Source organism: Lemur catta, chromosome 11 (genome assembly GCF_020740605.2).
Source record: "Lemur catta isolate mLemCat1 chromosome 11, mLemCat1.pri, whole genome shotgun sequence".
In the NCBI taxonomy this organism is placed as follows: Eukaryota; Metazoa; Chordata; class Mammalia; order Primates; family Lemuridae; genus Lemur; species Lemur catta.
The window spans coordinates 18,791,553-18,803,936 of NC_059138.1; the positions used below are offsets into that span (position 1 = coordinate 18,791,553).

Genomic DNA, 12,384 nt, shown 5'->3' on the forward strand with positions numbered 1-12,384 from the left:
AATAAAACACAATTATCCTAGATTTTTGGTATTGTTTGCTTTTCAAGATGCTAATTTGAGACCTATTAAAATTTTGGCATTAATCTCTAAATATAATAGTATTTAAGTTGTCCTAGGCTTAGAAACCTAAGAAAAATTTTTGGTACCAAGTTACAGAATAAAATTTAAAAGGCAGCAAAGAAGAACAACTAAAACAAATTATTTATAGGCTTATGAACAGTGTTTAGTAATTAATGGACTTAACACTTAGCTACCTAATATCTTCTCCTCTAAAGATATATCTTAATTCTCTTTTATTCCAATAATTGCTATATTATTGCAATAACATATAAATGCACTGAAAATCTAGAAATATTCCCATTTTCCATGAAAATACAACCCACATGCTCATGCACACACACACATAGAGGGCTGCACACTGTACTTCTTTTAGGTAATAGAATTTAATTTGTGCAGCAGCCTTCCCTTTCTCACCTCCCATAGCCTGCTTTAGGTTACCCATGTGGTTAATGCTTACTTTCTTTGCTACTTGGTTATAGCTAGTAACATCTAACCTTTTCAATGAATGGAAAGAAGTGCATTCGTACTTACCTGAAATTTAAAAATGTATTATCTTTTAAAGATTTTGCTTTCCATAGGCAAGGGTTACTCACCTGTTTGAACATCAATAACCATCTGATGGCCTCCTCTCATTCCTGGCCGGTTATCTTCTCCATCACCTGAAGTAGAAATAACATTTTCTTTTAAAGGAATAACAAAGAACTGCAAATCTGGAGTAACTTCATTCACAAGTCTGTTATGAGTAGTAAAAATAACCCACACTTATTCTTTGAAATTATTAAGAATAAGTAAAAAGACTCATAAAAAGAATAGTATGACTTAAATCTATGTTTAGAATAACCTTGCTCTTTTTTCCAAATGCTTTTAGGATGCTAATGTAATTGGAAGCTATTTTTAATTTATTTATGACCAATGCCATAAATCAGCAAAGACATAGGATATTACCTAAAAACATAAAACAGAGACTGTGATGGTTGAGTGGTTAAGGTGTTGGACTCAAAAAACGTAAAAAAAAAATCTCTAAACTAATTGAGTACCAAAGTAAAAGTGGAAAAAATTACCAAATTAGATCTTGGGCCTTTATTCCAGGCATAGTTTATTAGTATAATGCGCAGTTTTAAAGTTCATAAAACTAGTTACAGAAAACTAAGATGCTATCAAGTTTCATATTCATGATAATTTTCTTACTGTAATAATTTTGGGCCAATATTTCAGAAATCAGTTCCAACCTAATTTCCAACTACTTTGAGTATTGACAAAATATAAGATTTTACTTTACTTCAATTCTTATCATCATCACAGAGCTTTATAAGCACTTTAAATATAATCAGTGAAACTTTTTAAACTTCTGAAGGAGAAACCTGTTCAATTTATATCTACTTTTACTTTACAACAAATCTTAGATAATCATTTCAACGGTTCAATAGGCTACAGGATTCTAATGTCTTACTTGATATATACCAGAAAGCCTAAGGTTTTCTTTGTAACTCTTCCATTAATTGAAATATATTACATCAACTAATAAGTTTTGCTGTATCAGCTTTCTCCCATGTAAAACTGAGAAAAACATCCAATTTTATACTACTTTCACAGGGGTGCTACAAAAATGACTGAAATGTCACTTCTTATATATGGAAAATAAGATGCAAAACTGAAGCTTTTCATTACGACTGTATTCAGTGGCTAACCATTCAGAAGTTTCTTGCAACTTCTTTCTCCCTTCAATAGATAAATTAAGCCTTCTAGATTTCGCAGCTCATGGCCGGGTGTGGTGGCTCATGCCTGTAATCCTAGCACTCTGGGAGGCTGAGGCAGGTGGATCGTTTGAGCTCAGGAGTTCGAGATCAGCCTGAGCAAGAGCAAGACCCTGTCTCTACTAAAAAATAGAAAGAAATCAGTTGGACAACTAAAATACATAGAGAAAATTAGCCGGGCATGATGGTGCACACCTGTACTCCCAGCTACTCGGGAGGCTGAGGCAGAAGGATTGCTTGAGCCCAAGAGTTTGAGGTTGCTGTGAACTAGGCTGATGCCACGGCACTCTAGCCCGGGAAACAGAGTGAGAGACTATCTCAATCAATCAATCAATCAATCAAAAAAATAGATTTTACAGCTCATTATCATTGAAACTTTGCCCTTTTTCTCTTTCTTCCCCCTCAATGGTCAGTATCACCACTTTCAAGAACAGATTAAGAAAGCACTAAAATAAATTCATTTTCAGTATGTTTGCATTTTATATATTTAATCCATTAGTCTGCAAATACACAATTACAATCTGTTTGCTACAAGTATGTCTTTAAAGAAAATTACCTGATACATGACTCATAAAATAGGAGAATGATGTTTATATAACAGATATTATGGAGGTTCATAAGCAGTTTTCCCCTGCATATTAATGTTTAATACTATCAGGAAAAAGCTTTCTCACAATTAAAGAGAAGGCCTTACCAATACATGAAGATCATAAGGAAAAAAGGTGAGTATCCATAGAACTGTCTTTCTTTAATGCAAGTAGTTCCATCAAGGAATTGCTACACTTTTCACCACATTCACTGGCAGAGCAGTGAGTGCACATGAGGAAGTGACAAAAACCTCCCCCTATATTAAAATAATGGATTAGTGAAGAAGACTATACTTTGTATCAGATTTTAAGTTTTGATGTAAACAGTCTTTATAAGCATTAAATGCCCTCTAGGATCTACATCTCAAAGAAGGAAGCATGAGCCCCAGGGCTTAAGGCTCCAAATACATGATGCTCAATATAAATACCTTTAAAGATTTAACTGTACTAGTATTTATTGTTATTAGAATTATTATACTAGTTTTTATTATAGCATCTGGTTATAAAGTTCCATAGATTTAGAATGGATTGTTCCCTTTCTATTTTATTCATAAGCCCTCTTAGCAATTTTGCAGAACTTCAGGTTTTCAGAACACATGTAGGCATTACAACACAGCCTACAATTTTACACAATGCCTCTATAAAAGCAGTTTATGATGAAATTGTGTATAAAACTGCCCAACCTTTTGTTATGCCAGTAAAACAGAAAGGTTTAAAAGAAAATTTAATACATTTAAACTAACTCTGCCACCTAGGTCTTCTTTTAAACACCTGTTTTTTTTAATAGTTACATTCTTATTTATTTATTTATGTTTTCAGACTATTAGGGGTGTACAAACATTTTGGTTACATTAATTACTTTTGCACAGTTTGAGTCAAAGTTATAGGTATGTCCATCACCCAGATAGTGTGCATTGTACCCATTAGGTTAAACACCTATTTTTTATTAACATAGTACTATGACACTGGAGCTATCTTTAGAAAACTGAAGACTGAGATATTAAAGAAAAAGCACCACAACTTAGAAGATACGGCTTACCTTTGGTGCTTTTGGGAATGATTTGACTCCATCGTGGTTTATATTCCTGTTGACTGATATACTGATTGAACAAGCCATCTGCAAATATCAAAGAATGAGAAAGAAATTACACCTTAACCAGCCTACACTTTTAATTACAGACAAAAAATTAAAATGTAGATGCCTATATTAAGAGAAATTAATAATGTCACTAATACAACATCACATCTTCTTAAAATATGCATCACTTCAGTTTCACTTCATTCTACCCCAAATATAGTTGATATAACCACATAAAGAAAATTCTTTAGGGGCAGCTCATATTTAACATATTATGTTTCTCATCTTTATCATACCTATTAAATACAAACACATTAGTGCACTCAATGGACAAGTATGTGACATTAGTAGAGAGTTAAACAGAAACCTTGAAAGAAGCAAAAGGGAGTCATCTGGAAGAAAACAAATTGTAGGATAATTTAAGGCTGCAAAATAGAAGCAGTAGAAAATAAAATAGTCTAAATAATCTGAATAAATGCTCTATTTCATTGGGAAAAAAGACTTGTGTATCTTTTATAAATCATTTCTAGAAATTAACATAAATATAAGTTTGGAAGAAAAAAGGACAATTAAAGATCGAGAGGATTATATTTAATTCCTTTTTGTGGCCTCCCATCACTCGTCTTTATTACAAAATGTTTAATCTTTACGCCCTATGATGAAATGGATTCACTGCATCCCAATCCCTTCCCACCAACAGTGCTTTGTACCAGTATTTTTTGTCACTAGTATACAACAGAACTACAGAAGAAAACAGGAGCTCCAACAACTTTGGTCTAGATCCTTACAGCATATTTTTCAGGAAAAGATAAAACTAACCCTGTCAAGTGCAAATTCCACTGTTATCCAGTTTTCTTTGAGTACAAATCCATTCAGAGATAAAAGTAAAAACAGCAGTAATAGAACTGTATTTACTGAACACTTACCAAATGTTAGAATCCATGCTATCTTGTTTACCTCACTTAATTCTAAAAACAACACTATGAACTAGCATTATCATCTCCATTTTACAGATAGGGAAGCTATATTTTGAGAAACTAAGGTACTTAACCAAAACCACACGAGTCTTAAGTAGTGAGGTTATTACTCAAGTTCTACTCTGCTTTACTTACTCCTGAATCTGTTTCACCAATAATTCTTAATCTACTTCTTAAGAGTAGTTGTTACACTAGTTACTATAATGGTATGGAGACTGTACTCACCACATACATCCAATTCTATCCCAAATGATTAATTATCAAGTCCTACTCCCATGCTCATCAATAAAAATTAGTTTAAGAATGGTATGGATCCCAATTCTGGCTAACGAAACATGAATAATCTTCTGAGGAATTTCTAGGCAATGCTTCCTTACCTCTAAACAGGCATACACAGAAGAAAAATCTACTTTTATTCCTCTGAACATTTTCCTATCTGTATGCAATTTAAAACCAATTTGTAGACATGTAAGAATGAAGTCAATTCTATAACAATGACAGAACAAAACAAAGAGAGATGAAGAAAGCGGATCACTGATCAACCAACCATGAAATCTACCTTACCTCTGTACTTCTTATATGATACATTTCCTTACTTGCTAAGCTAGGTTCTCTTTTACATGCACCCAAATAGGTCACAGTTTATAAAGTTACATATACTATAATTCTATTAGACTGAATTTAAAAGTAAAAATTAGATTGTTCTCTGTGACTTATAAACTTGCCACAGACCACACAATTTTAGAGAAATCTCCCTAATCTCTTTCTTTTCTGGGTAATTATGAAGCTCAGTTGTAACCAACTTTTTCAGCTTTCACATCTTTTCTACTAGCTTTAACTGGAAACTTCCATCCTATAGGTATGGTTGTCATATATCTTTTTTTGCCTTTGGGACTTTACAAAATTGTTGTAAAAAGACAGTTCCCTTTTAAATTAGCACTCATAACTTGGCATTTACATTTTACTTGTTACAGCAAAAGGAACAAATAAATACTGTCGCAACTTATTTTAATGAGAGTGTTTCTATCATATAATTTACTCCTCCATGGGCTTTGTAATTGATTCTTACCCCATCCAGCCTACTCTGACCAAAGCTCTTTTCCCATTACAAGTGTTGGAAACTTTTTTCCAGATAAAATGTTGTGGGGCACCCCTTAATGGCAATGATATGATGATAGTAAAAACATTAATAGTAAATTTAGAATTATATACAAATAAAACATAGTAACTAAATTTATTCTGTCCTGAAAAATGGACATAAAAGTTTTAAAATGCTTTTTAAAAAAATTTAAAGAGAATATAAAAGTATTCAATAAAGACAATAACTTTTGAAATATACATTAATTCTACATAACGGCTGAGGGGAAAAGAAAGAGAAAGAGCAAATGACAGGAATATATAGCAAAAACTGAGAGAGATAAGAAAACTTGACTGGAAAAACACAAAGCAAAAATAGGGAAAATTAGAAAAGTAATAAATTTCACATTTTTAATAGTTACCAAATGCCACATTACCTAAGTCTCCCATATTAATTCATTACAAAACTTTCGGTAAGTCAAACTCCTTATATGTAAAACTGGAACTTATGAGTTGGATGAGGCCTGAGATTCCTTCTAAATTCTGGGATACTAGGATTCCACCATTGTGAGAACCAGTATATTTACTTGAACTACGTGTGTCTGCTTGATCCACCTATGTTCATCTTAGAAAAGTCTCTCTCTTCTTTTCCCTTAAGCCTTCTGTGACTCTACCCTGAAAGAAAAATGACAAATCCACTGGAGGAAATTCTTCTAAGAGCTCCTAAGGCAGCGATCACAGCAACAATTCCAATCAGACGAAGGACCGCATCCCTGATCTTCAAGTCATTTTGAACACTGCAGGTAAAATTAAATTCTCTAATTGCTTCTTCAACCAACCCTTCTATCCCCACTGTTGCTAACCTAAAAAGCTTACATAAATTTTTGAAGTTACATTTGAGTAACTTCTTAGGTTATTACATTTGCCTATCATCACTGGACAGGAAGTAGCAATTATTGGTTCAGGAAACACCTCTGATGAAATTAAACATAAATACGAGGATGTTTCTAGGCAAGTAAGAAGAGTATTATAGAAATATGGACAGCGTGGCACTTTCTTAAAATATATTTACTTTAAGACCATACTAACTAACATGCTAAATATACTAAAAGTAGGTTTTGTTTCCTCCATTATAAAAAGCTTGATAGAACATGCTTTGATTCCCTAGACTTTTCTATTTAGCAGGCAGGAACTTCTTGTCCTTCTCTGCTATGTTTTCAGTAGAGCAGAAGCCAAAAAACTCTGTACTGTTTACTTCCTTATTTGTCCAACAAATCATCATCAGTGAAGTCAGCAGCAAACTGAACAACCCTGAAAGGAATGCTTATTAACTAACAGTATTCCAGGCAAGTTGAGGAGAACCCATAGTAGTATAAAAAATATGACTTAGCTCTAAGTTTCAAGTATTGAATTACTACCAATTTCCCTAAAATCAGTTTCTTTCCAGAGGCAGAAGGATATGTTAAGTCTCTGTAGTAATCAAAGTTGCACATAATTTTAATAGCTTCTCTTAACCAAGTGAGTATACTACTAAAAAGATAGTTTTAAAACATGACTATTTTTAGCCTGATAATTACAAAAAGTTGCCCATGATTGTTGTTTTACTTTTCCTTCACAAAATAATATCAAATGCTTAATGATAACCATTTGAAACAAAATAAAAAAAACCATAAAATTATGTATGCCACCCTCATCCTATGAAGTTAAAAAAATACAGAAATCTCTCTTAGAAATGCCATGCATACATATATACTTTCACTGGTGGCATTTTAATGGTTTGGTAAGTGATTAATCATCATATATGTTCTATTTGTTTACACTCCAAAGTATACTCTATTTTAAACATACCAATCATTTATTTGCAAGCATCATCATCAATTACATAAGCAATAACAATGTACAAGGCTTAAAGGCAGGTTTGTCAATATATTTAACAAAGTAGAGCAGGAAGTAATTCATTTTAAGTTAACTTTAAATTTCTCATCTCAAAGAAATGTACAGGTTACAGGTTCTCTGTTTTCCTTAGTTATAAAATACTCAATCCAATATCTGATAAATATGAGTATCTAAGAATAGCAGATGATAATAACGGTAAGATTAAAATATATGAGAGCAAAGTGTTGAAAAGTCTGTTATTTATTACTTCTTTCTATAAAAGACACACCAAAATTCAATTCTGCATGCTTCATATTGAGCACCTATTCTGTTTTTTGCCACTATGAAAGTTAGTGTAGAAGATCTAAAAAAAAAAGAAAGGAAGGAAGGAAGGAAAGAAAGAAAGTAAGTCATTCTATAAGCAAGAGTCCCTTTTTATTTTAAGTAGCAAAACATATCAAACCCCACAGTGAGTGTCATCCTCCAAGTTACCTTGGGAGATTATATACATGTTCAAATATTCACATTTCTTTCAAAGCCACATTACAGGTCATATAAGAAAATCAGCCATTATATAGCATTTATACCACATAGAAGGTGTTTTCAATATAAATTTCCTTGTTCATTATAATTGTCTACTAATAACATTTTTTGACTATCCAAGCCCCTCTCCCCAAAATTACACTATGAAAGAATCAATACTGGCTATCAACAAAAATACTTTGAGGAAAAGGCCTCGAATACTGAAGGGAACACTAAAAGATTATTTCTAACATGCTTTAATGCTAGTTAATATTATCACTCTTAAGTGCAAGATTTCCCAAGATGACAACTTAGATACCTGAGTTCAAGCATATTCATTTTTTTAAAAATCCCATTACATTAGGAATCAATCTTACATGAAATAATCCCTTAATCCAAGGAGCTAACAATCTTTACAGAGTAAAAAAAAAAAAAAAAAAAAAAAACAAAAAAAAATAGAAAGAATGATAACTAGTATAGGTCTATATTCTTTTTGAAAAAGTTTTCTATATATACTTGAAATTACCGTAATAAGCAATCTAAATTTCGTACCATTTACAGCTTTTTCAATCAACTCTTCGCAAGCATCAAAATCACCCTTCAACACCAGTTTGTCATGAAGATCTGTTAACATGGGATGTTCCAATGCAATCTTGGTTTTCTTTTGCAGTGATTCAAAAGCCTCTGTATAGTTGTGTTGTCTGAAGTGTTTTAGGCAAAGGCGAATGGCTTCCTGTTCACGGTACTACTAGAACACAAGAGAAAGTATGGAAAGAAGAGATTTGCTTAGTTGTTACTATAGGAAATAACAACAACAGTGAAAATAATTAATCTAAATTGAGCATTTACTATGCACCAAGCACTGTACTAACCCTATTCATTAGGTATCATTATTTCCATCTTTCAAATAGCAAAACTGAAGCTTAGCCCGTTGTGATAACTTGCCCAAGTACCACAAAGTATGTAGCCAAAAGAGATAAAACCAGACCTAATTCCAGAGCCTGAACTCTGAAGAAAAACAGCAGAACAGATATTTATTAAAGCCCACTTAAGACTGGAAAAATCATTAACTCCCACAACATCCACTAATCACATTACAATGCAGGTACTGAAAGCACAGAAGCCATTAAATAATATACAAACATTATATTATGTTTTTTGGTTTTTAATAATAAGCTATTATTTGAATGACAAGTATTATCAAATGTACACATACTTCAAATTTACAAATAGGTTTTATGACTCAAAAATCATCATAAAAAAACTATATTGTCATCATTTTCTAAGCCTAGGCTACTCATCTATTAAGAAGACATCGCAATTAACCAGAATCCAAAAAGTGGGCACTCAAATTTACTGAATTTTTCCCCTAACAGGATAAATGTCAAAAATATAAACTCATAAAAAGGGATTTTTTAAAAAACATCAACTTCAAGAGTATGTTCTGGGATTACCTCTAATTTTCTAAACGTACTGTTGTACAAAGAGATGACACAGAAGCATTGCATTATAATCAAACAACAAACAATGATTTACTTATAAGCATTACCCTTTAATAAAGCAAGCAAATAAAATGATGACTTTAGGAAGATTTAAAAGACTTGAAAAACAAATCAGGTGATAGTTAACTGGACTTTTTGACTAATAAAGATTAAACACCTATCCTTCTTTATATGCTACAATTAACTGAGATTTTACCTTACCAAAAAAAATCAAGGATTCTATAGCCATACTAATTTTACATTAATAGTTTCTTAGTCTTGGCCTCTAAAAAAAGATTTATCTCAACTATCTAAGTGTATACAGTTATATAAAACAGTGATATCTTCTAACCACGTTGACTTTAGGAGTCTCAACCATATCCACACTTTCAATTTTCCATCAAGCTGCAAAATTATCCCACTAAAAACTTATGTCTAAAGTATTTATATCAATATGTTAAAAACAAAATTCAGGGTCACATGGGAACAATAACATAACAACAGAATATGGAGCCAAAATGCCTGAGTTTATATACCAGCTCAAGCACTTCACAACTGAGTGACCCTTGGCAAGATACTTAACCTCTCTGTGCTCCATTTCCGCATTTGTAAATTAATGGGGATAATAACTGTACCTATCTCACAGAGTGATAATGACTAAATGAGTTATTGAATGCTTAAAGCTGGTAGACCCTAAACGCTTAATAAATCTTGGCTAATTAATCATTACAATTATTATTCTCCTCAATATCTTAAATTAGAAAATTCTCAGTAAAGACAAGAGATTGACACATTACTCCCTTTACAGGCATTAAACATAGAGTTGGGATTTTAAAATACAACCTACCTTGCTATACCAGTTGAGACAGGGTTGTACAACATCAGGATCATCAATGCCACTAAGTTCAACATACCAGATGCTAAAGTTAAAGCTGGGTCCCCAGGACAAGAGTGGAACTTTAAGGAAGAAAAACAACAGAAAGAAAAAAATTACCATAGTTCAAAATAAAATTTTAGCAAAGTAAAATCACATATAAGCCTATAAAGATTCATTCAGCAAATTTTCTGGGCAGCACAGTACTAAGGCTACAGTAGTGAAAAAAAAAAAAAAACACACACATACATAACCCATGCCATTATGAGGTTTTCTTAGTTAATAAAAACAATGTAAGATAAATTCAAAGTGGTTATATATCTACTCCCAAATAAACACAACCAAAATTAGATGATTTAACAGGTAAATTTTACCAAACCTGTAAGCAGCAGATAATTACTATATAATTTAAACTGTATCAGACCGCAGAAAGAGATCAAAAGATCAATTACTTATCAGTGGTAAAACCCTGAAAACAAAAGGATTTTGGCCTTTTGGCCAGAAGAAAAAGGATTTAAGGCCAATTTCAGCTATAAATATATTAAGGGGAAAAAAAGTTGCAAAAAATTCTATCAAGTTTTCTTTGTAACCAAATGGACTTCATTCCAGGAATGCAAGGATGGTTCAATAATAAGAGCTATGTAATTTATCACCTTAACAAAATAAAATAAAAAAAATGCTTGATTACATCAATAGATGCTAAATACAAATTAATAAGATGTATATTCTATTCACTATTTTTTAAAAACCTCTAGTATTCAATACTATTTGGGAGGTCTTAGCTAGTCCAATAAGAAAAACAAAGCAAATTAAGAAAAAAAATTGTAACTCAAAGATGAGATAGCTATCTATCTTAAAAATTCAAGAGATTCAATTGAGAAATGTTTTTAAACACGATAAACCTACAAAAATCAACTTTTCTTATACCTACAATAGTCAATTAGAAAATATAACAAAAAAAGTCCAGTTTATAATAGCAATGAAAAGCTAAACATATCTCAGAACAAATGAAACAAAAAACCATGTTCCTAGATAGAAAAACTCCACGTTGTAAACATGCCAATTCTCCCCAATTAATTATAAATTTCATGTAATCTCAATCAAAATCCCTATGGTTTATATTCATCTTTTCTTGACATGTAACCGAACAAACTGATCTAAAAATATAAGTAACACAAGAATATCCAAAATAATAAAAATAATAACACAAGTATACCACAAAGATACAGTAATTATAACTTTGAAATTAGTGAAAGAAAAGGAAAGTAAATCAGCAGAATAGAAGAGAGTATGCAAAAATCTCAAATATTCAGAGGAATTTAACATATGATAAAGATAACATTGCACATTAATAATGACAGAACAAAGTAGAGGTTTTTAAACCATGATCCATGGACTCCTGGGGATCTCCACAATCTTTCAGGAGGTCCCATGTGGTTAAAACTATTTTTCATAACACTAGGACCTTGTCAGCCTTTTTATGATACTGACATTGCACTAATGGTACTAAAGTAATGGTAAGTAAAAATGCTGGCACCTTGATATCAAATAATGGCACTGAAAAGTACCAGTAGTCAGTAATACAGCATAAATTGCACTGTATTCCTCATCACAACACGCTTGCAGTTAAAAAGAGAGAATTCATTTTTACTGATGATGCAGTAAAAATAAATTTTAATAAACCCCTATCACTCATTAAGTACACACAATATCCTGTATGACAAAAAGGGAAGTACATATAAAGCACTTTTGCCACATAACAAAGCATAATGGTCATCTCAAGGAGAAGAACTCGTACAATTGTTTGAGTAGTGAGTTAAATTAATTTAATTTCTTTCATGGGATACTGTTTTAATCTTGAAAGAAAAACTGACAGACAACCTATGGTTATTTAGATTTGTTATTTGCCAGACATTTACTTGTCATTTCAAGGAAAACAACTAATGATACTTGCTGTCAGGGATAAAACTCAAGCTTTCAAGAGAAAATTAGAATTTTGGAAGATTGGTATCTGCCACTGTGAGCTTGACTGCTTCCCAATACTTAGGTTTTCTGAGGAGATCGGAGGTGATACTAATTAATGTGATTTTAAATATTAT

General features: G+C 32.0%; 1 protein-coding gene across 3 annotated transcripts in view; it reads right to left on the reverse strand.

The window, feature by feature from the left end:
- The window catches only part of MKLN1 (muskelin 1), a 264,096-nt gene that overhangs the window by 59,983 nt on the left and 191,729 nt on the right, over nucleotides 1–12,384 (reverse strand). For all 3 annotated transcript variants that reach the window (XM_045565477.1, XM_045565479.1, XM_045565476.1), the window contains 4 exons: nucleotides 10,259–10,368; nucleotides 8,483–8,675; nucleotides 3,441–3,518; nucleotides 654–719 (listed from right to left, as the gene is read on the reverse strand). In XM_045565477.1, coding sequence (XP_045421433.1) covers nucleotides 654–719; nucleotides 3,441–3,518; nucleotides 8,483–8,675; nucleotides 10,259–10,368 — 447 coding nt within the window. The remainder of the gene's footprint in view (nucleotides 1–653; nucleotides 720–3,440; nucleotides 3,519–8,482; nucleotides 8,676–10,258; nucleotides 10,369–12,384) is intronic.